Raw genomic sequence first — 26040 nt, 5'->3', positions numbered from 1 at the left:
TCTCCAGGTCAGTTCGAGTCGTCACGGTCCACCCTGGACGCGGAGCGGAGCAAGGCAGCCGTGTCCAGCCCCGGGACGGCTCTCAACCTGGCCATGGCCGTCGAGCCCCGGCCCCTCCCGGCCACCTTAGCCCACCATCAACAGTCTTCAGCCGCCGCCGCCGCTGCTGCTGCCATGGCTAACTATCCGCGTTCCCTCGCCGACATATTCCCGGCCTCCATGATCTTTCCCCACTTTCCCTTCGGCTATCACGAACGTCTGAAGAACTGTCAAAACAACTACCTGGCTGCTGCCGCTGCTATGTCGTCGTCGGCGTCTCCTTCGCTGTTTACTATTGACAGCATCCTGGCTCCTCGGCCCCTCTTGGGGCACAGGCCGCCCCCCGCCTACATGCCATTCCCCGGTATGGCCTCACACCACGACTTTCTTGCTGGTAGGTTTTATTATTGTGTGTGTTTGTGTGTGTGTGTGTGTGTGTCTGTCTGTGTGTGTGTCTGTATGTGTGTGTGCGTGCGTGCGTGTGTGTGTGTGTATGTGTGTGTGTGTGTATTTATATATGTGTGTGTGGGTGTATTTATATATGTGTGTGTGGAGATGTTTTTGATTGGTTTTGGTTTATTGTGTTTTCCTGTCGATTTGGTGAAGTTCTTCAGATCGTATGGTGTCTTGTGTTAAATAACTTTCAGCTGTATGTAAGTATTACATGTGTCTGTGTGCCTGTGTGACAAACCTTGTCCGTCTTTCTGTCTGGCTGACAAGCCCTGCATGTCTGGCTGTCTGGCTGGATGGTTGGCTGGCTATGTGGCTGGCTCATTTTTCTTGTAAGGTGTACGCTTGTGTATGTGTCGATCAATTTAGACACATGTGTTGCATCAACTGTTGCAGCAAGGGTTTGCTAATGGCTGACATTATGCAAGAGCTTTTTTTAATGCCCTGTTTAAATATGTTTGCTCACATTTGAGTATGCGGCAAACAGAAAAACTTATGTGAGAATTTTCTGAGTTTGAACATTCTGGGATATGTTGATAACTACCATTAGTAATTAGTGAGAATTTCAAGCTGATAGTCAAAAAGAATAAGACTCAAAAGAAATGTTCTTAAAAAAAAGAACAACGCAGGATCTAGGAGTGCATTTAATTGCTTTGGACGCTAAACAGACACACATAATGACATGATTTTTAACATTTTGTTTACTTAATGTGCATAATGTGATTTATATTTAAATCAACTCATTTGTAAAACACAATACTGAGTTAACAACAAATTATCCTCTTTTACTCTTTGACAAACAGTATGTATGTACTTTTAATATTTGATCAAAACATCTACGCATTGGTCAAACATGACACTTTAAAAACTTGTACATTTAATTACTAAACAATTGGTCACTTTATATAATTATACTTAGCAATGTACAACAAAATATAAAACAAACAAAAATAAAGAAGACCAGAAAAGACAAAATTAATAAAGAAACACTTTAACAATGCTAAACACATTTACATTTGAGATTAAAATTACATGTATAATTAATATGGAACAAATTCAGATTCACCAGGAACAGAAAACAAACTTGCACGAAATAGATTAACTTTAAAGAAACAATCAAATATATAAATGAACGAATAAACAAATAACTAAATGAAGGAATCGATAAATACAAGAAAAAAATAGATTATTCAAATAAACTACAAAATCAAACAAGATGACACGCACAGAAGACAAAAACAAAGCTACTGGAAAGATGGCGAAAAAAACCAATGAATACATAAATAACTAAATATCTAAATGATTAAATGAATGAATAAACGAATAAATAAATCAATGAATAAATAAATAAATATAAACAGTTTAACAAATAATTAAATAAATGATTATAAATTAATAGATCAATAAATAATGTAATTAATGAATAAAGAGATACTCTAACTTGAAGAAAAAAATATTAATAAATAAATAAAGACTGTGCAAAACCCTGAATAAGAAACGAACAAAAAGACACAAAAAGAAAGAATGAAAGACAAACAAGTTCGCTGTAGGATCAGCGCTGACCTATGGTTTAACTGAAATTAGAACGGTTGATGCTCACCAAAAGGACTACAATAAAGCAAACAAATGGATAGTTAATTAAATAAACAAATACATAAATAAATAAATAAATAAATAAATAAATAAATAAATAAATAAATAAATAAATAAATAAGAAATAATTAATAACATTAAAAAAATAATAAACAAATAAATAAATAAATAAATAATGATCCAATGAATGCAAATAGATTATAAGCATTTGCTTCAGTGCGTGTCCTAGTTGTATGTTCTGAACTGTTTTAAGTATGAAGAATTCTGAATAAAATTTTGTTTAAACCAAATAAATGAATGACGGCCTGAATGAATGGACGAATAAATAGATGAATAAATACACACATAAAACGAAGGAATGATTGGATAGATAAAAATCAATGAATAGACAAGTAAATAAATAGATAAATTAATAAAAAGATGAGTAAATTCAAATCATAAAAAAGGAGATTTTTTTTATTAAAATAGGCTATTACGGCTTTGAAACAAACGGAACAAACCCAATTGAGACGTGATAAATATTGGCAATGGTATGCTTGCTTGCATAAGTTATTATGGCCCATATACATCGGCCAACTGAGGGAAAGAGTCGACCGCACACGAAACACACGAAGTCTATTCGGATTTTTGTGTTTTATTGTTTGCATTTTAAAATTCAATATTTCTATCGTACGCACGAAGTATTTTCTGACTTTTTTGTTTGATCGTTTGCATTTTAAAAGTTAATGTTTATGTTGTATCTATTTCTATCGATTACAATGTTCTGTGCGCGGTTTTTGATAAGATGTATAAATTAAGATTACAAACACCACTCTGCAGTTTGACAGTTCTGCCGTAAAACATTTTTGCCAACACAACACAGCATGTCAATCGCTAAACAAACAAAAAACAAAAAATCACACACAAATGTAAAAATGTCACAAAAATAAGACAAGAATACAAAAAACATTTTGCAGTCACACATTTCTGTCTTAAACATATTTAAAACTTAAAACAAATATCCCGACGCGATACAGTCTTTCAATTGCTCAAATAAAAGAGACGAAAAAATCCACCAAAACGTAAATCGGTCACAAGAATTAACCGCACCCGCATCGTGGCAAATTACGGCTAAATAAGGACTCGTGCGGCAATGTTTATTTAACCTTCAAACCCTCCACACCCTCCACAACCACTTTCACCGCCACCCATCCCCCAATCTCCTCTTGAATTTGATGGAATCAAATCCCGAAAGACTATGGGAAGTGAAAATTAGATTATTACATGGCATTGCATGACGCAGTGGGGCCGCTCGAAAGCCGAAACCCTGAAAGTGACTTCAGTTAATGAGAAAAGAATGAACAGCAATTCCAGCAAGCAGAAATCGCGACAGTTTCAAGGATTCTTCCGTGAATCGGGCTTTTGCGAGAGTGAGCGCGAGCGAGTGCAAGAAGGAAGAGAGAGGGGGAGAGAGAGAGAGAGAGAGAGAGAGAGAGAGAGAGAGAGAGAGAGAGAGAGAGAGAGAGAGAGAGAGAGAGAGAGAGAGAGAGAGAGAGAGAGAGAGAGAGAGAGAGAGAGAGAGGGAAAGATAAAGAGAACTTTGAACTTTATTTATTTATCGAGGGTAACAGAATAAGCAAAGTATACATGCTTTTTTCGTCCGGCCCTCACCCATTGAGGGTAACTCGATTAATAACAAGAAGAAATAGAAGTTAAGTTAATTACAATACAATGTATATAATTAACATGTCAAACAATTAAAAAGACATTTCAAAATGCATTATGAATATCAAGCAATGATGTAATATTATCACATAATTATTTACTTGTTTCCAAGAGAAACAGCATATACATTTCTTTGAAGGAAGTTTCACTGAATTGCATTTTAATTAAATCAGGAATGGAGTTCCACAATAAGGCGCCAGAATAAGAAAGACTTGATTTGTAAAGGTCAATTCTAGGGGTTGGGGTAATTATTGTGCTTAGTTTTATTGAATTATTCAGTTTGAAAGAGAGAGAGAGAGAGAGAGAGAAAGAGAGAGAGAGAGAGAGAGAGAGAGAGAAAAGAGAGAGAAAGAGAGAGAGAGACAGAGAGAGACAGAGAGAGACAGAGAGACAGAGAGACAGAGAGAATTAAGGCAGTCAGGCGGGTAGACAGAGAAGACTATATAGCTAGGGGGAGGGGGGAGTATTTTCTACGGAAAGATCTCACATCCGAGTGATAATAAATTCTTCACGAATTCTTCCAAAAGTCGACAAGAACTTTGTCGAGAAATTAAGTACAAATAACTCTAACTAAAGTCAATTCCAAGGCAATGCATCAAGTTAACGACTCTTTTTAAATGTCGTGTGCAACATTTTTAATTTCTGGCATTGAGGCAGGATGAATACCTTGTTTTAATTAGTAGTTCTATTTGGATGAAAGCTACTAGTACGAAATCTGCAGTGTCATTGTAAAATGTTGATTTTAACTCTCGCCAATTCCGTTTGCTAGGTTTCTTACTACACTGTTCTACAAGTTTTGACTAAATGTTTTAACATAGAGGGGGGAATCGAGACGAGGGTCGTGGTGTATGTGTGTGTGTGTGTGTCTGTCTGTCTTTTTACATTTAGTCAAGTTTTGACGAAATGTTTTAACATAGAGGGGGAATCGAGACGAGGGTCGTGGTGTATGTGTGTGTGTGTGTGTGCGTGTATGTGTGTGTGTGTGTGTAGAGCGATTCAGACTAAACTGCTGGACCGATCTTTATGAAATTTGACATGAGAGTTCCTGGGAATGATATCCCCGGACGTTTTTTTCATTTTTTCGATAAATGTCTTTGATGACGTCATATCCGGCTTTTTGTAAAAGTTGAGGCGGCACTGTCACACCCTCATTTTTCAATCAAATTGATTGAAATTTTGGCCAAGCAATCTTCGACGAAGGCCGGACTTCGGTATTGCATTTCAGTTTGATGGCTTAAAAATTAATTAATGACTTTGGTCATTAAAAATCTGAAAATTGTAAAAAAAAAATGTTTTTATAAAACGATCCAAATTTACGTTTATCTTATTCTTCTTCATTTTTTGATTCCAAAAACATATAAATATGTTATATTTGGATTAAAAACAAGCTCTGAAAATTAAAAATATAAAAATTATTATTAAAATAAAATTTCTGAAATCGATTTAAAATCTTATTCCTTGTGGGTTCCTGATTCCAAAAACATATAGATGTGATATGTTTGGATTAAAAACACGCTCAGAAAGTTAAAAAGAATAGAGATAAAGAAAAGCGTGCTATCCTTCTCAGCGCAACTACTACCCCGCTCTTCTTGTCAATTTCACTGCCTGTGCATCGAGCGGTGGACTGACGATGCTACGAGTATACGCTCTTGCTGTAAAAATGCAGTGAGTTCAGTTTCATTCTGTTAGTTCGAACGACGAAGAAGAAGAAGATTCTGTTAGTTCGACAGCTTGACTAAATGTTGTAATTTCGCCTTACGCGACTTGTTTTTTTTGTTGGTTTAAACTGTTTTATTCAACGTTTGTGCATTATTTACAAATAAAAAAACGCATATAGAGTAAACAACAACAAGCATAATGCTTATAGTGGTGTTTACAGTTTTCTAGAAAAATACATACAAATGGCGGCTATTGTACAGTTTAAATGAAGAGCAAGCAAGCATGAAAAGAAAATTGAATGAAAAATGTACATCAAAACAAATATCCGTTTAAGAATACATATGTCTGTCTGTCTGTCTGTGTGTGTGTGTGTGTGTAGAGCGATTCAGAGTAAACTACTGGACCGATCTTTATGAAATTTTACATGAGAGTTTCTGGGTATGATATCCCCAGACCTTTTTTTCATTTCTTTGATAAATGTATTTTATGACGTCATATCCGGCTTTTTGTAAAAGTTGAGGCGGCACTGTCACACCCTCAATTTTCAATCAAATTGATTGAAATTTTGGCTAAGCAATCTTCGACGAAGGCCGGACTTCGGTATTGCATTTCAGCATGGAGGCTTAAAAATGAATTAATGACTTTGGTCATTAAAAATCTAAAAATTGTAATTAAAATTATTTTTTTATAAAATGATTCAAAATTACTTTTATTTTATTCTTTTTCATGTTTTGATTCCAAAATCATATAAATATGTTATATTCGGATTAAAAACAAGATCTGAAAATTAAAAATATAAAATTTATGATTAAAATTAAATTTCCGAAATCGTGTTAAAAACTATTTCATCTGATTCCTTGTCGGTTCCTGATTCCAAAAACATATAGATATGATATGTTTGGATTAAAAACACGCTCAGAAACTTAAAACGAAGAGAGGTACAGTAAAGCGTGCTATGAAGCACAGCGCAACCGCTACCGCGCCAAACAGGCTCGTCACTTTCACTGCCTTTTGCACTAGCAGCGGACTACGTTCAGTTTCATTCTGTGAGTTCCACAGCTTGACTAAATGTAGTAATTTCGCCTTACGCGACTTGTTTCTTCCTGCGCCTATAACAAACACATACATCCTCCCCCACCCCTCTAATTTGTTTGTAATCCCCATTTCCTGCTTTCCTCTCAACTTTTCCCCCTCTCTCTCTCGCTCCTTCACCTGCAAACCCAAAGACTATAACTGACACATTTTCAATGCAGACATTCACGTATCATTTTCTTTGTTGGGAAGAAGTCACAGCCTCATTCATCATCATTAAAGGACGTCCTCTGTCTGCTTATCTCTTCCCCGTATCGATTCCACCTGTCTCTACCTGGCGGCTTTACCTGCAAGAAAAGCTCTTTGATGCGCCGCCGCTAATCCAGAAAAGCTTGCACAGCCACCCGATTCCACCCATTTTTATATTTAGTCAAGTTTTGACTAAATATTTTAACATCGAGGGGGAATCGAAACGAGGGTCGTGGTGTATGTGCGTGTGTCTGTGTGTGTGTGTGTGTGTGTGTGTGTGTGTGTGTGTGTGTGTGTGTGTGTGTGTGTGTGTGTGTGTAGAGCGATTCAGACTAAACTACTGGACCGATCTTTATGAAATTTGACATGAGAGTTCCTGGGTATGAAATCCCCGAACGTTTTTTTCATTTTTTTGATAAATGTCTTTGATGACGTCATATCCGGCTTTTCGTGAAAGTTGAGGCGGCACTGTCACGCCCTCATTTTTCAACCAAATTGGTTGAAATTTTGGTCAAGTAATCTTCGACAAAGCCCGGACTTCGGTATTGCATTTCAGCTTGGTGGCTTAAAAATTAATTAATGACTTTGGTCATTAAAAATCTGAAAATTGTAAAAAAAAAAAAAAAAATTATAAAACGATCCAAATTTACGTTTATCTTATTCTCCATCATTTGCTGATTCCAAAAACATATAAATATGTTATATTCGGATTAAAAACAAGCTCTGAAAATTAAATATATAAAAATTATTATCAAAATTAAATTGTCCAAATCAATTTAAAAACACTTTCATCTTATTCCTTGTCGGTTCCTGATTCCAAAAACATATAGATATCATATGTTTGGATTAAAAACACGCTCGGAAAGTTAAAACAAAGAGAGGTACAGAAAAGCGTGCTATCCTTCTTAGCGCAACTACTACCCCGCTCTTCTTGTCAATTTCACTGCCTTTGCCATGAGCGGTGGACTGACGATGCTACGAGTATACGGTCTTGCTGAAAAATGGCATTGCGTTCAGTTTCATTCTGTGAGTTCGACAGCTACTTGACTAAATATTGTATTTTCGCCTTACGCGACTTGTTTTCTTTGGAGGAAGTCACCCGATTCCTGTAATTCTGCTTGAAATTCTCTCGTGCAGTCTCTTTTAGGGAGGGGAGGTCGTGTTAATAATTTATCATTTGTTGCCTTTGTTTTTGTTTTATTGTGCTTAGATCTTGTTGCTGATTAGCTCAAAGGGATGATGGGATATAGATATCTGTCTGTGTTTGTTTTTTGGTGGTTGTATTTTGTACCGTGCAACCGAAGACAAAACATGGAGCGTGTTTATTCAGGAGAAGCTCAGTGGTCTTTTCCACAAACAAAAATAATAAAAGAATGAAACCATAGCGTATTTTCAGACAATGCACGAATGTCCTCAATACAGATTTCAACAGGAAAACATAACATGGGAAGAGTTCATGAAAATGTCAACCTTTTTTGTAAGTCCGATCAGAGCAACCCAGGCTTTTACATAACATAAGAGCATCCTTCAACTGGAACATAATTACATTGGAAATCTGCTGTTTGTCTGCTTTTTGTACAGACTGGGTGGGAATTGTTTTTACATTTAGTCAAGTTTTGACCCATCGAGAAGAGGGTCGTGGTGTATGTGTGTGTGTGTGTGTGTGTGTGTGTGTGTGTGTGTGTGTGTGTGTGTGTGTATGTGTGTGTGTGTCTGTGTCTGTGCGTGTGTGTGTGTGTAGAGCGATTCAGAGTAAACTACTAGACCGATCTTTATGAAATTTTACATGAGAGTTCCTGGGTATGATATCCCCAGACCTTTTTTTTCATTTTTTCGATAAATGTATTTTATGACGTCATATCCGGCTTTTTGTAAAAGTTGAGGCGGCACTGTCACACCTTCATTTTTCAATCAAATTGATTGAAATTATGGCCAAGCAATCTTCGACGAAGGCCGGACTTCGGTATTGCATTTTAGCATGGAGGCTTAAAAATTAATTAATGACTTTGGTCATTAAAAATCTAAAAATTGTAATTAAAATTATTTTTTTATAAAACGATTCAAAATTACTTTTATTTTATTCTTCATTATGTTCTGATTCCAAAAACATATAAATATGTTATATTCGGATTAAAAACAAGATCTGAAAATTAAAAATATAAAAATTATGATTAAAATTAAATTTCCGAAATCGTTTTAGAAACAATTTCATCTTATTCCTTGTCGGTTCCTGATTCCAAAAACATATAGATATGATATGTTTGGATTAAAAACACGCTCAGAAAGTGAAAACGAAGAGAGGTACAGAAAAGCGTGCTATGCAGCACAGCGCAACCGCTACCGCGCTAAACAGGCTCGTCACTTTCACTGCCTTTTGCACTAGCGGCGGACTACGGTCATTGTGAAAAAATGCAGTGCGTTCAGTTTCATTCTGTGAGTTCCACAGCTTGACTAAATGTAGTAATTTCGCCTTACGCGACTTGTTACATTTAGTCAAGTTTTGACTAAATGTTTTAACATAGAGGGGGAATCGAGACGAGGGTCGTGGTGTGTGTGTGTGTGTGTGTGTGTGTGTGTGTGTGTGTGTGTGTGTGTGTGTGTGTGTGTGTGTGTGTGTGTGTGTGTGTGTGTGTGTCTGTGTGTGTCTGTGCGTGTGTGTGTACGTGTGTAGTGCGATTCAGACCAAACTACTGGACCGATCTTTATGACATTTTACATGAGAGTTCCTGGGAATGATATTCCCGGACGTTTTTTTCTTTTTTTCGATAAATGCATTTTATGACGTCATATCCGGCTTTTTGTAAAAGTTGAGGCGGCACTGTCACACCCTCATTTTTCAATCAAATTGATTGAAATTTTGGCAATGCAATCTTCGACGAAGGCCGGACTTCGGTATTGTATTTCAGCTTGGTGGCTTAAAAATTGATTAATGACTTTGGTCATTAAAAATCTAAAAATTGTAACCAAAAAATATTGTTATAAAACGATCCAAATTTACGTTCATCTTATTCTTCATCATTTTCTGATTCCAAAAACATATAAATATGTTATATTTGGATTAAGAATAAGCTCTGAAAATTCAAAATATAAAAAATTATGATCAAAATTAAATTTTCGAAATCAGTTTAAAAACACTTTCATCTTATTCCTTGTCGGTTCCTGATTCCAAAAACATACAGATATGATATGTTTGGATTAAAAACACGCTCAGAAAGTTAAAACGAAGAGAGGTACAGAAAAGCGTGCTATCCTTCCCAGCGCAACTACTACCCCGCTCTTCTTGTCAATTTCACTGCCTTTGCCATGAGCGGTGGACTGACGATGCCACGAGTATACGGTCTTGCTGAAAAATTGCATTGCGTTCAGTTTCATTCTGTGTGTTCGACAGCTTGACTAAATGTTGTATAGTGTGGGAATTATAAAACGCCGTTACAGCAGAGTAATGTGGGGTATCCAGTTGACATATCAATTCGGAGCAGGTATTATTTTAATGGTGATTACAATCAGAAAGAGAGAGAGAGAGAGAGAGAGAGAGAGAGAGAGAGAGAGAGAGAGAGAGAGAGAGAGAGAGCGAGCGAGAGAGCGAGCGAGAGAGCGAGAGAGAGAATGAGAGATAGAGAGAGCTGTTGTTTGTTTTTGTTGGGTTTTTTTTCTGACGCGACCATTCATGATGATGCACACACAGCATTAAGGAATAAGTGAATCGATGATTTTAGCCAAAGGGAGCATGAGAAATGTTCGTGATTTATATTACGCGGAAACATATGTCGTTGTCGACAACAAAGGAAACATAAAACAGACGCAGCAAAGCGTATCAAACTGTTCATATACTGCCATAGGACAATAGATTATTTATTACCGCACAACAACATCGAATTTAACCCATGAAAGCGCATTAAATAAGCACATCTGTTCGGGAAAACCTAACAAAATGAAAATGGTACATGTACACTTACGGTCTTTTTGTTGTTGTTGTTGTTTTGCTACTCTGCTCTTTTTACTTTTCAAATACTGATATGTCATCATCTGCACTGATTTTCCGGTCATGAAGCAAAAACAGGGCGGTTTTGTCTTACTTCAGTCACGACCAGTACTGCAGAGAACACAACCAAATAAGACATTACAGCGACTATTTGACCAAAATATGGATTTTCGCTAATCTGTCGTTTCAGCTTACAGAACTTTGCTATAGAACCGAAAATCAAGGGGCGCGCCGGCTACAACAACATTTGTGCAACTAGCCATGTGGCAGCAACACTAGCAGTGACCAGATCATGGTATTATCCGCTTCTGTTGTTTGTCCAGCTAAAGCCACCAGCGCCCACCGGCCATTGTCCAGTGCAGGGCTTGAGAAGGAAATCTCTTGTTGTCCGGCGCGGATAAAGCGATGAGTCGATAAACTGAATCAACAGACAGGAGCGCCCTCTGGTGACGAATGGCAGTGGCCATGATCACAGTTTGTGAAGCTAAGTCAACGTGGTGAACATTATGCTATTAGTGTTGACAAAAGCCAAATCGTTCTGCTGTACAGTCGGTGTCACTGTGATTGTTAAAAGCTAATTCTAATTGTTAATTCTAAGTTTACAGCAAATATGAAGCGGGCTAGAGTTATTAGTTTTAAGTGCAATCGTTTAATTCTTAATAGGCATGTGATGTTTTTATGTCTGTGATCGCCTGACACTGTAGGGCAATTTTCCTTGTTTTTATGAGGACAGTAAACATTTTGAGTCTTTGAGTCTTGAGTCTAGTCTGACCCTGGGTAGTTTCCACAGTTTTCGCTTTCAAACAACATTTTAATTTAGTGTTAAAGCTGTCCTCAAAGCAAAGCAGAATGTTCGGTGTTTGGGGACGCATCCGCAGTTTTCTGTGTGTCTTTTAAATAATTTATTAACAATTTTGATTCGCAATGCTCAAGCGCAATTTTACGGTACAAATGCTTTAAAAAAAAAAAAAGGGACAAATAATCAGCCAACCAAGCGGCCAAGACGATCACACTAGCAAACATACAGAGAAGGTAAAGAAAGAGTATTCTGTCCTTCAAGTTGTTTTCTTATTGTATTTTTTTTGTGTTTTTTTTGTGCAAATCACCTGTTCCCATTTCGAAGCGATCCGTGTAAAAATTATGTTTTCATTGGTGTTGTAGTCATGTTTTCGCTTGGACCAGAAGGTGTTTAATAAAACGCACCCCCCCCCCCCCACCCCCCAACTCACCCCCACCCCACCCGTATGCATGAATCACTACCGTCGTAAAAGATTATTGTGCCTTCCACTCCTGACTGCTTTGTTCTGACGCGTGTGAAGTGAGGCAAGACTATTGACAGGCTTAATCTGTGAAGTTTTGGTTGAAGTAAACTTGTACAGTAGGATACGCCCAATCACCTAAACTGGTTGGGCCATCATTGACGACACCTCCTAAACCTTAATTACTACTTCACAATGCTACCCATACTCTAACTGCGGTTGAAAGGCGTAAAGCTCGGTTCTGCAGTAAACGGGACAACTTAACTATGCTAATACCACTTAATTATACTCTTTCTTTGTGCGTTTAGTGTTATTTAATCAATTACTTATTTGCACACCCGTCATTTGCGGGTTAAAGGCATTCCTAAAAGCTCATACCCGCATAGAGGCAATCTTAAGAATGCTAAAACCTCGAAATTGGGCACATCTGTATGTGTGCGCAGTGATTCGATGCTCAATTACTTATTTGTACATCCGTCATTTCAGTTTGGTCTGAGCGTAACTTTGGCATGCAAGCGGTTCGCGGCATTGTGACGCAGGGGCGAAGTTAGCAGGTGTTTAGGAAATTTAGAAGTTAAACAACACGACTAATTCGCACCTCCTTCGAGGACGTACGATAATGGACCCCTCTGCTCTTTTCGTTTCATCCTCACTTCCCAGCATCCACCAGTCATTGTGGCGGCGCGTCTCAATTAGCCAATGAAAACAAGGCTTTGTGAGAAGCACGCCCCAGTTTTTAGTCAGTTTGTCCAGAATTTAAAGGGAGTTAAGCCAGCGTTCTTTGTTAAACTCTCGCTGCAGGTGTAAAACTATTGGATAACACGTTTTCAGTTAATTCACTGACTCAGTGTTTGAACCCAAAGTTATGAAGTCATGGGTAAATAAATGTCAAGGCCCTATACGATTTTTTTCTGGGGGAGTTGAGAGTTTGAGCAGATAGAAAGAAGATGGGCAGCATTTAATGATATATCTTCATCCCGATGTAAATAATCGTATAAACCACCACGTTTCCGTCGTACACATGGTATGAAATCATTGATCATTGTTCAACTTGAATACACACCAAAAACTAACAGAGTGCAGCCGCTTCCTTTGTATATATTGAGATTATATTCAAACAGGAACGGAGCAGATTTGGCACACGCTGCTTTAGGATTTCTGTTCTGTTGCATGTTGCAAAATATCAAACGACCTTCAATATCGACAGTTCAACACAGAACACCGCTGGTTAGCGAAGTAATTCAAAACAATTAAAAGCGAGATATGCCACATGCAGTCTGTTGCAGTTGTAAATCTGATGTTCCACTCAGATAAACCCGACCTGCTTTTAGCAACAACAAACTTGGCCATGTTGAATTAGTTCTGACTGCATGCGCCACGCTTCAAGTTGGAGGTGTGTTATTTATTACCCCAATGAAAACAAGAAAACAACAAGAAAACAACATAAGGAAAATAAATAAAAAATAGTATTTAATTTATACAGCATTTGCAGAAAGCACGTGTCCAATATATGACTACAAAATCTGGTTGTGATTTAGAAAATGTCTTTCTTTCATGAGCAACAATCCGGGGCTAGTCCGCCTACTTTTATGCTTTTGGTAGCATAACTGGCGAGTTTGATGAACTAAAAGACTGATTTTTTATTTTACATCAAGACAAATGTGTAGCTGATATCAATGTGCTGACAGTTTTTATGTGCGCATGAACATTTGTTGTACATACTGCTCACGGCGAACATGCCCCATGACAAATAGGCGGACTTGCCCCCGCACGGGCAGGCAACTCTAGTGCCATATAGCGAGCACAACATGGGAAGGAAGAAGCAAAACTTTCGTCAGAACTCGACCTTAATTAACGCACTTTCACTCGACACCAAGACTAAATATTTGTTCTCAGAGGTAATGCATCAAAACCTAAGTCAACTCCTGTGCATTCATGTTACAAAAATGAAGAAAAACACTTTTTGTGATCTGTACTCACGATATATGGGCGGGCAACCTCTGAATTTCTGCAGGATATGGCGGGAAGAAGGGACACCACTCTCACATGGTGTGAATGACTAAAAGGTGGCAAACGTAAGAATAAACAGACAAAGACGGATGTGCCCCGAGGGCAGACTAGCCCCGGTCTCCCCTATACAAAAACAATTCTGGACAGAAAGTAGACAAGCTGCAGATATTTGAATTGTGATTGAGTGGAAGGATTTTCTAATTTCAATAAAACTCCTAGGTATAAGATCTGTTGTGACTTTAAAAAAAATGAAAAAGGTCTACACGAAAAGGAGATGGGGTGTAACTCTAAGTCTAACGCTAAATCGATGCAGCAACTTGGGTCAGATAAGAAAGCGAACAAAATCATTTCACATTGCTGCTGGTATTCCGTGAACATTTCCCCTTTAAACTGTATGTTCTATATCATTCTGTTTTCATTTTGCTGTTGATATTGCGTGAATTATTTTGTTTGTTTACCCCTTCAATCTTTTTTTTACAGCTGTTTTCACATCGCGTTTGGTACAATGGAGAATTGTTGTTGCTGTTGTTGTTGTGTGTTTAAACTTTCATCTGTCTTTTTCTCAAATCGCTTTTAGTACACACATTATCCATTGCATAACGTGTCTGTCTTTCTGTCTTTTCTAGCGGCGGCAGCTTACGGCAACCCCTTCGCCTCGGCCTATCTGGGTCCTTCGGATCTAGCACGTGCGGCCGGTCAGAAACGCAAGAGACGTCACCGGACCATCTTCACCGAAGAGCAGCTGGAGATGCTGGAGGACACCTTCAGCAAGACGCACTACCCAGACGTCCAGCTCCGTGAAGACCTTGCCCTCAAGGTTGACCTCAAGGAAGAGAGAGTGGAGGTGGGTGTGCTTTTCTTTTCTTTTAAAGGGGGGGGGGGTGGTCGGGGGCCGGAGGGACGTTGGGTGGGTGGGAGGATGGTGGATTGGTATGTGAGGGGTACAGCGTGTGTGTCTGTGTGTTGTACGTGTGAGTGTGTGTTTGTGTGTGTACGTGTGTGTGTGTTTGTGTGTGTACGTGTGTGTGTGTTTGTGGTGGAGGGGGAATGTGTGTGAAATTGTCCCTCCTCTGTCTTGATGCCTGTCCGTCTGTCCGTCCGTTTGAATTAATGGTGAACGCGACAGCTACGACTAGCTGCACAATCAATTAAGCAAAAACTTCCGAAGCTGCACATGAAGCATCCAGGCAGTTGATTTTTTGGTATGTGTTCAAGTGGATAGATGCTCCGACCCCGTGTTAAATCCTGGCCAAATATGTGCCCGTATACATGATCGCAGGCACGAGACAGAATACATTTTTTGGTGGCAACAGATTGCGCGGGCTTTGATCATACCCAGCGTCATTGGGGACTTTTTAAGTAGGCGCGAACATCAGCTGCTATCAATTTCACAATGACACACTCTACGAGTTAATGTCGCGTGGCATGCGCAAAAGTAACACGTTTTAAGTCATGCTTGGGACTTAATGTTTTAGCAGTTAGCCAATGTGAGTGTTGAAAGGGGGAAAAAAATAAAAAATTTGGAAAGTGTGATGATGATGATAGCATCAGCTCAAGATATAAAGCTGTTTGACGTTAGCCATTGTTCCGCACGATGTTCACACAAGCTTTGCTTTACAACTTACCCGAGGGTGCCTTTTTATTCCATGAAAAGAGCACTTAAAACTCTACTGAATACACTTTGAAGCACTTGAACGGTCCTCTCTGTTGATACCACTTAGACCACGGTACAAAAAACAAACCCTGCACGAGTCACATTGTAGATTTATCATTGTGTTTACTTACATGAGCGCTGCATGAATCTTCTAAAAACAATAGCTGTGTTTATTTAACCTCACTGGTTCATTTTGAAGCACACAAACGGCGCCCTCGGTTCATGACACTACGAGTCCAAAACTAGTACACTACTGGCAAAAGTAGAAAACATGATGAACACTATTTACTGTTTACCACGTGTGATACTTTTCCAACTAGAATTATATAGTTGTTCACGCAGTGTTAGCAACTGGTTACTAAAAGTGAATTCAAAAGTGGAACACTTCAATTTACAGTGTAAAACCACGGTGATAAAAGACAAAACAAATACAACCACAAAGAGATCATATTAAAGGTCCTTGTCTACATATTTATACCAAAATCGCCATTTGACCATTAAAATGCAGAGTCTATTATCTACAAATATCAACAATACACCCCCTTTCGATCATGAAAGACGAAGCCAGTGTAGCCGTTTGAAAATTCATTGTAGTATTCCAACGTAGTACTCATAGTAGGATATCCTTATTTGGAAAATGCCAAGCGCAAAACTCCTCTCAAATCCTGTGCATTTCGTGCGTTTAAAAAAAAGCGTGGACAGCGCTCCAGTGTCAAACTGTTGCTGCACTTGTTTGGGCGTGGCTATAAGCACAGTGACATGAATTTGATTGGTCAGTATTTTTAGGCAAAGCACATGTTCTCAGCAAACAGAAAACAAAATATTGGAAGCGTGAGTCACGCTACCCAAAAATAAAATCTTTTTTTACATATATTTTTTTTCTATAACTTTTTTCCCCATGGTTCATTCATCATCTGACATAACTTCTTAGCAAAATCTAACCATAAGATTATTGAAAAAAAGCAAAAATGTAGACGACCACCTTTAAGTATTGTAACTTAATTTTACCAACTGGTTACAAAAAGGGTGCACGTGTTCAAACGTGGAACACTTCCTTTTAGAGTGTAAAGCCACGGTTATAAAAGACAAAACAAAAACAACGACAAAGGGATCATATCAAGTACTGTAACTTTTTTTAAGTAGCATGAGCACTGCTTCTCTATGAAAGGTCACTTATTAAAAATTATATTTGTCACGGCAAAAAGTTTCGAGCATCAAGAGTACGGTCTACGTGAGGAGTTAGATCTTTCTGTCTTTCCTTCTTTCTTTCTTCCTTTCTTTCCCTTTTTCTTACTTTCTTTGTATTTTTGTTCTCTACGCAGAATCACAGCGACGATCGTTTTATTTACATGTACATTTATTTTTAGCTGAGTCAAATGCGCGCACGCTCTCTCTCTCTCTTCCTCCCCCCCCCCCTCTCTCTGTTTGTCTCCGATTACTCTCTCTCTCTCGCTCTCTCGCTCTCTCTCTCTCTCTCTCTCTCCAGCTCTTTCTCTCTCCAGCTCTCTCTCTCTCTCTCCAGCTCTTTCTCTCTCTCTCTCTCTCTCTCTCTCTCTCAAGCTCTCTCTCTCGCTCTCTCTCTCTTTGTCTCTTACTCCGATCTATCTCTCCGGCTCTCTCTCTCTCTCTCTCCAGGTCTCTCTCTCTCTCTCTCCAGCTCTTTCTTTCTCTCTCCAGCTCTCTCTCACTCTCTCTCTCTCTCTCTCTCCAGCTCTTTCTCTCTCTCTCTCTCGCTCTCTCTCTCTCTCCAGCTCTTTCTCTCTCTCCAGCTCTCTCTCTCTCTCTCGAGCTCTCTCTCTCCAAACTCTCTCTCTCTCTCCAGCTCTATCTCTCTCCAGCTCTCTCTCTCTCGCTCTCTCTCTCTCTCTCTCTCCAGCTCTTTCTCTCTCTCCAGCTCTTTCTCTCTCTCTCCAGCTCTCTCTCTCCAGCTCTTTCTCTCTCTCTCTCGCTCTCTCTCTCTCTCTCTCGCTCTCTCTCTCTCTCGCTCTCTCTCTCTCTCTCTCTCTCTCCAGCTATTTCTCTCTCCAGCTCTCTTTCTCTCTCTCTCTCTCTCTCTCTCTCTCTCTCCAGCTCTTTCTCTCTCTCCAGCTCTTTCTCTCTCTCCAGCTCTCTCTCTCTCCAGCTCTCTCTCTCTCTCTCTCTCTCTGTCTCTCTCTCTGTCTCTCTCTCTCTGTCTGTCTCTCTATCTCTCTGCCCCTTTTTCTTCTATTCTTCCTCAGGTTCGTGCTTAAATATGCTTTCAAAGGCAGAGGGTTTTTTTCTGATTTTGTTTTCACCTCACAAAAGCAAATGCTTTGCCTAAAATACCATCATTTCAATTCTTAAGTTCAGGCATTCGAAGTATCAAAGTGACAACATTTGCACGACATTTCATTTGACTTGAACTCGTGACTGATGGAAATCATTTTTTTTTAAACAATCCACAACAACATTAACACCATTGACATTAACCCATTAGTGAACCACACACACACACACACACACACACACACACACACACACACACATCGCTAATCGTTTCATCTATACTCAGTCGCAGCGCATTATGCAGAACATCGCCGCTATCATGGAACCTTTTCTCAGGGCCATCAACCCAGCTCACAAAGGAGAGTAACTCGACACCGAAATAATCTGATCAAGGCCTGTAATCCGCATTTTTGCTACATTTCTGAAGCCAAACGCGCCAAGTCAAGGCATGTTGCGACTTATGTGGAAATGCTGGCAGAAGACACAATACTGATGAGTCGACTGTCGCATAGACCGAACCGCACGTATGCCTGGGAAGGAAAAAATAGAGAAATAGGATTACAAACACAGAAGAGAATTTACACAAAGCAAGAAGAAATGGGAGGCGATGAGCTTAATGTGTTTAAATTGTAAAATAGCATAAAATCCTCAAACCGTTCTAAAAATAATATTGCAAAAGGATTCGGAACTGAAGAAGTATGGCTTTGAAGCAAAGATAGCGCTTGCGTGGACACTGACATTTAGAGAGTTGCTATTCAATCATTGACATCTTTTGTCAGTTGTAAGTTCCAGATACCCCAACGGGACAAAGAGATAGAACGCGCTGAAACCGTTTTAAAGCCTTTTGAAGCCTCTTTGAGCCTTTCTGAAGCAAGTAAAAACAAGCAGCGGTAATCACCATGACATTGGATCACCAGTTCTTTCACGCATTTTGCATAATTATTTCGTCACTATTAATTACGCTGTGACTTCATGTTAGGCGCAAATCATACAAAGGTGTAGAAAATACTGGAGAGAAAAAAGCAGCGATACACCAGTAATCCCTACCCCCTGCAGGCTCGGTTACATACAGTGTTAAAACACGCGTCCCAAGAAACATGGCCGTCAAGGCGGATACTGTGACAGTCACACACAACCAGAACGTCAGTGTAAATAAATCTCAACGTCACGATTGCGAGCGCCCTCCGTTCTTCGTCCCATTCGCGCCTCTCCCCAGTTTACATTCGCCCCAGCTGCTTCCTTTAAACGCCTAATACACTTTCTATTTGCTCGCGCGATCTTTTTAAACGCTTAATTTCTGCCCAGTGTTGCCCGGATGACAGGCTGTTTGTCCCTCCTCGGCAGGAGCGTTATTAAAGCGGAGGTAACCGCTGTCAGCAAAATGGTGTCGTTTGTTGGGGCCATTTGCGGGTGTAGCGGGGCAGAAAACGCGCTGTCAATGGATCCACTCGCCGAGAGGTGTAATACCATTGGCGCTTCGTTAAAGCGACAGTCCTGCCTGTTTTCTTTTCCGCGCCATTGGCTGCTAGGCTACGACGTGGCCGCTAGTTAGAGGTATTAGGTGACGACACCGTCAGGCCTGGAAACAGGGCTTGACGGAGAAGTGGCCGGTTGGAAGGGGGAACGAAAGCTTGTGCGAGAACAAGACAGCAGAAATGGAAGGACTGGTAAAGCGCAAACAAAATCGTAGAAAAAGTTTGTTCACTGCAACGGAAGCGCGGATATAAGATGCTAAAATGGTAATGGATAAAGTTATGAGAGAAGTATAGTAATTCTTCCCATATAGACGGAAATTTGGTCAGTTGTTACAATCTGAGATGAAGCTCACACAAAAATACTGAAGCAGAAGAGATGGCAGTAGAACATGCAGAGATTTGAACAATCTCAGCGACAGCAGACCACGGGAGAAAATTGAGAATCAGAAATGGGGAGGAGGGGAGGAAACTCGTATGACAAGGGAGACAATAGCACGACGTGATGACGGCAGTATGAGGAGCAAGGGGAGGGAAGTGGGCGTGTCAAGGGGAGGGAACTGCTGGACAGGGACGATTACTATTGACACCGTGATCGACAGACACACGCATGTAACGTGCCTTATGTTCCCACTCTCCAACCCTCAGATGTCACTCTCTGTCTCCGTCTCTGTCTCGCTGTCTTTCTCTTTGTCTCTGTATTCTGTCTCTCTTCTCTATCTGCCTCTTTCTATCTCTCTGTCTATCTGTCTGTCTTGATATCTGTCTGTCTGTCTGTCTGTCTGTCTGTCTGTCTGTCTCTCTCTCTCTCTCTCTCTCTTTCTCTCTCTCTCTCTCTCAATCTCCCTTTGTGCACTAAAGTCGCGAGGGGAAACAGTGTCAAGTTAGTCAAGTTGTTACGACTGATACAGTACAAAGCGTCTTAACAATACAGGCTTGGCTGCGTATATTTCTTCTTACAAACCAAACCAAGGGTCTTCTGTATCATGTAGCTGACTATATCACAGTGAGTGAACAAACAGTCGAACACAAGAATCATGTAACTTTCTTAATTACATCCAGACCTATGTTTGCTTAGGAAACCGAACCCTAGCTCCCTAGCATATAACTAAACGATTAACTGCAGAATTACCACGATCAATACTGCTAGCGTATACATAGGCAAACACATTTACAATGCAGCTTACTAAATCATCCTGGAATAGTCTCCAGAACAAGCAAATACACCCTTCGCTGGCTGTGGCCTGCAACAGTATCGATATATATCGCTAACCACACACTATCTGATATATGAATCTATAACCAACAACCAGCCAAACACACTCGTTTTTGTTCAAGCAAGGCTTCGATCTAGGTATTCATTGCAGACCCGTCATGCTTTTCGTTGAGTCGGTCAATCGGGCAAATACCCGTATGTAACTTCTGCATCGATGAAGGAATTCTGTTTCTGTTGTGAGATTTCTTTCTTTGAAATTTTAGACGTCAGATTTAAAATATATCTGCCCGACGTAAGAGAAAGTGCATGATCGGGTACCGGCATGATCATATTTGCGGTTTGATTGAAATCGTGGAGCAAAGTCCGTGTGGGCATGCGCGCGTGCGTGTGTGCATGCGTGTATATTGTGCGTGCGTGTGTATTGTGCGCTGGAGGGAAAAACAAACCACCAGGAAACGTTAGATCTTGCAAGCGAAACAGCGGCCTCGGGTGAACAGATCATCAATGTTTCATGCATTGGCGTCGATCAATAAGCAACAAGAGAATTAACGAATTACTTATACATACTCAGCCAGCGTCATAGGCCTTGTATTTTTGTGTCCGCGTTTTATGCCCTGACATTCTCCATCCCTCCAAAAGAGAGAGAGAGAGAGAGAGAGAGAGAGAGAGACAGACAGACAGACAGACAGACAGACAGACAGACAGACAGACAGACAGACAGACAGACAGACAGACTGACAGACAGACAGACAGACAGACAGAGACAGACAGACAGACAGAGACAGACAGACAGACAGAGACAGAGACAGAGAGACACAGACAGACAGATAGACAGACACACACATACACACACACACACACACACACACACACACACACACACATGTACGCACGCACACACGCACACACGCACGCCTGCAAACACATTACATTTATTTTGACTAGAATCACGCGGATATGATTACTATAAGTGCATAATTCCGCATGTCAGTCTCACCCAAATACAAGTAAAATCATATTCTCTCATTTCTCTTACCCGCCCGCCTATCTGCACAATCTGAGATTCAACCTCGCCTACCTGATGGCAATGATTGTACTCATTCAGGAATGAACCGAATGAACCAGAAGTAATTTTGTCCTCAACAAAGTTATTGCTGAGTTGACCGAGACTCATTTACTGACATTTCATCTGAATATTCATGTCACGAGGTCTTAGAGTGCAAACTGGGACCGACGGTCTACTGTCGCGACGTTGAAAATGAGATTTTAGCGGATGTACTTCAGTTGAGAGGGCTGAACGACTTATATAGATATGTATCTCACTCTCCATGCGCATTAAACGGGTGGATATGGAAAGTCATTCGTCGCTTGTACAGAAATTCTGTTGATTCATCCAGGAAATTCCTCAAAGTCGCTGCTTTTAAAAAGTTTACACCCATTTACACAATTACTTTGATAACTACGTGTTATCGCATTTCAGAGAAACGCGTGCGAGTGTGACCGAACGCTAGAGTGAATTCATCCTTTGATCCAAAACTAAAGCACTCCAAATAATTGCGACCAGGAAAGTATTTATTTGGCCTTTGATTGAAGAAGCGTCTTTTCACGGTTCTGTGGCAATGGATTTTGTTAAAAGCAGACAATGCTTTGAAGGAGAGATAAAAGATTCGAAAACTACCAGGCTAGTTCTATCCCTAAAGCTGTTTTCGCAATCAGCACTTTCACGAATGCTTATCCAACCAAGTGCGCAAAATCTTGAACGCCTGCAACTTTTGTCTTATTTTTTTCTGTGTATGAGCTCACTTGTGCAAAATGAAAACAATGATTAAAGGTGCGGAGGTAATGTTTGTTCAAGCGCGTTATTGAACACACACAAAATGTAGAATACAGAATACAGAATACAGAATACAGTATTTATTGAGCCAAGTGACATTAAAAAAACATTTAAAGCACAAGGAATTTAGCGTAGTGTTGGTAAAATCACGCACACACACACACCCACACACACACTGACACACACACACACACGCCCACACATACACTGACATACACACCAACACACACACGCCCACACTACAGCAGTCACGACCACACCATCACACGCAGGGCAGACATGAGGTAAAACAAATGACAATCATCTATTAAAAGAAAATGTACAAAGAGTGGTCTAAGATGCTGGTGGAAGGGTCTACACAGAATACAATTTTATAATCTAATGCATAGTTAGAACTAGCCCATCCCCTCCACCCACCCACTCATGAATAACTAAAATAATGCAGCTAAAAAAATAAAAAAAAATTAAAAAAAAAAATTTTTTAAAAATAAAAAACCCATGGTCCGTCTGGTTTTCCTTCCATCAGTTTATTCCCCTGTTCTTGTATTGTTTGTTTCTGTTTGTTTGATTGTTTGGTAGTTCGTTTGTCCCATTGGTGTTTTTTTTTCTAGAACAGGGAAGAAACCGGGGTTCAGGATTGGATGGTTGTTTTAGTTTGAGCGGCATTGTGTGGGTGTTTTTCGTCGTCATCTTTGTTGCTTGTGTCTTTCTTCATCATTGTGAGACAAATAATGTGAAACGTTTCAGTCGGTTGGCTGCTTATTGATGAATAAATGCAAATAATTTTCTCTAATAAGCAAACAAACAAACAAACAATCAAACACACAAACAAACAAACAAACAAACAAACAAACAAGCAAAACTGAGAGACAGACACACAGGCAGATATTGGGAAAATAAATCAAACAATCAATCAATATGAGGCTTATATCGCGCGTATTCCGTGGGTACAGTTCTAAGCGCAGGGATTTTTTTATTTTTTAAATTTTGTATTTTATACAATTTATATCGCGCACATAATCAAGGCGCAGGGATTTATTTATGCCGTGTGAGATGGACTTTTTTTTTACACAATACATCACGTATTCACATCGGCCAGCAGATCGCAGCCATTTCGGCGCATATCCTACTTTTCACGGCCTATTACACATTAAAAGAAACGTTCCAATTTGAGCTTTCCATGATATTTCTTAACACGTATCTTTTGTTTCTTCTGATGCAGGTGTGGTTCAAGAACAGGCGTGCCAAATGGCGGAAACAGAAACGAGAGGAGGATGCCAACCAGAAAGCCCAGGACACCAGGAGCACATCTGGACTCCTCTCTACAGAACAGATCAAGTCTTCCGATGACCTCGCGGACAAAACGGCTGACGAAAAAGACACCGACAACATCTGTGTCGATGATGAGGAAAATTCCCACTCACCCCCCTCCCTCCTCCTTGCTGCAAGCAGCAGAAAAGACTCATGCGTATCTTCACCGGATGTGATGTCACCACAGCAAGTTCCGGTGGAGCATGCGCAGCGCAGTGATACACGTGTATTTCCGCCATCTTCCCCGTCGACGTCGGACAGAGACGGCCATGTTGAATCTGACCACTACGCTGATGAGTCTGATGCTGAACTATCTCCCTGAACAGACTGGTGTTAGGGCTTATTTTAACAGGGTATTTATCTGGTTGTGTATGTGAACGAAATGGCGGCCCATTGTCGGGCGCTATGGAACACTGAGTCAGAAGATAGCAGTGCTCTCTCTTTTGCCAAGCGCTGCGTTTCATCATTTTGTGGCGGATCATTTAAGTCTACGACGTCATCTTTTCATTGTTATTTGATTCATTCTCGTTAGACAACAGAATATTTAGAACATTTTGGAAATTTTCTTCTTTTTTTCCGCGCACTTTATAAATGTGTCTGCTTCAAGAAGTGTTCACTGATCTTCGTCGACTTGTGTGAATGACAGACAATGCATTACGAATCACTGCTTCAGCCGCATGCAGTGACCAGACTGAGCACAGGGATAAAACACCTACCTGTACCAAGACGCGTAAGTGGATGCGATCACGTGGGCTGAATTGTGTTGAATGTATTTCAAGCTGCAATGAATTTTTGAAATTTTTCATTGACATGTCTGTTTTTATATGTTCCTTGTAATGTATGATCTTATTGTAAAGCATCACTGACAAGAACAAAGAAATGTAACCTGTTTCTAAGCTTAGACGACGGGTGTCACGGGTTTCCTTTCATGGAATGATTTGTGTGCCACTGAACGTAGAAAATAGTTGTGTGATCTCTCGACTCATTTTGTGTAGCGTATTGCGTATTTGACCGTAGATATTGAGTATGACGAACTCAACCGTGAACCAATTCCTGCTTCTTCTCTTATAAATGTTACACTGTTTAACTGAATCTCTTTGTGCACGTGACACTACGGATTGTTAAAAATAAAGTCGTTTACACACATTCATGAAGAAATGCTTTATTTATCTTAAAACGAGATTTTCAGTCAGTTGGAATTTCTGGTTTATAAACGTTATTTTTCGTTTCCGTTATAATTATATAACATAACAAACTTTTTCCCTCTGTTACATTCGCGACCATAGTTTAGTTTTAAATGGGTTTTTTTTTTCTCTCTCTCTGTTTTGTTTAGAACTTGTGAGTATCTTCTTATATTTCAACCATATTTTGCCCTGACAAAAAAAGTTAAATTAACTTATTGGAATATGAGCCCCGTAGAGTGTCGAAAAAGAAATTGGATCCTTTTTCGCTTAACTACGCAATTGCAAATAGAGAAAAATCAATTACACTCTTTTTTGTTTTCTTTTTTCCCTGTTTTACTTTTCTGTTAAGGCAAGGAGGGGGGGGAGGGAGGGGGGTAGGAGAGGCCGCAGATTTCATTTAAGTTTGTCTTTAACGGATGACCGGTTTTCAATATATTCAAGCGTTTTTTTTATTATAATGATTTCATTTGTAATGAATTCTTTGGTCATTTTTTGTTTCAGTCCTTTTGCTGTCTATTTTTTTTTTAATCGTCAGAGTGCATTTAGGGTTGACACTTATAAATTGTCAATAACAAACTTTATTCTAGTCGTTGTTGTTTCAACATTTTGATGGTTGTTAGGCACGAAAAATAACATCGTATAAAAAGCACGCATCACTTTATCTTTACTGTACATTATTGTTTGCAATGTACACATATAATTATGCTCTGTTGGGGATTGTTCTTTGTGATGATATTCGTGTGCGTGTGTGTATGTATGTGTGTGTGTGTGTGTGTGTGTGTGTGTGTGTGTGTGTGTGTGTGTGTGTGTGTGTGTGTGTGTGTGTGTGTGTGTAAGTGCGTATCTCCATACGGCTGTGTGTACGTTCGTGTATATATATGCGTGCGCGTGTGTGTGTGTGTGTGTGAGTGTGTGTGTGTATATATATATATGTGTGTGTGTGTGTGTGTGTGTGTGTGTGTGTGTGTGTGTGTGTGTGTGTGTGTGTGTGTGTGTGTGTGTGTTCGTGAGCGAGGATATGTATATATGGATGTATATCATGTGTGGGTGCTCGCCTGTGACTTTCTAAACATTCAATAAAAATATGGAATATTGAAAGGATACTCGTTTGGAATTTTGACATGCTGTTGTTCTTTTTACTCTTT

General features: G+C 39.7%; 1 protein-coding gene across 1 annotated transcript; it reads left to right on the top strand.

The window, feature by feature from the left end:
* LOC138954976 (homeobox protein goosecoid-like) lies at positions 1–25798 on the top strand. The gene is made up of 3 exons (XM_070326713.1): positions 1–433; positions 14604–14821; positions 23623–25798. The coding sequence occupies exons 1-3, from the start codon at positions 94–96 to the stop codon at positions 24031–24033; spliced, it is 969 nt and encodes a 322-aa protein (XP_070182814.1). The 5' UTR covers positions 1–93; the 3' UTR covers positions 24034–25798.
* Positions 25799–26040: the final 242 nt, after the last annotated feature.

This window comes from Littorina saxatilis, unplaced genomic scaffold, assembly GCF_037325665.1.
Source record: "Littorina saxatilis isolate snail1 unplaced genomic scaffold, US_GU_Lsax_2.0 scaffold_620, whole genome shotgun sequence".
Taxonomy (NCBI): Eukaryota; Metazoa; Mollusca; class Gastropoda; order Littorinimorpha; family Littorinidae; genus Littorina; species Littorina saxatilis.
Note: the sequence above shows the minus strand (reverse complement) of the source record. Positions and strands in the feature narration are given on the sequence as shown.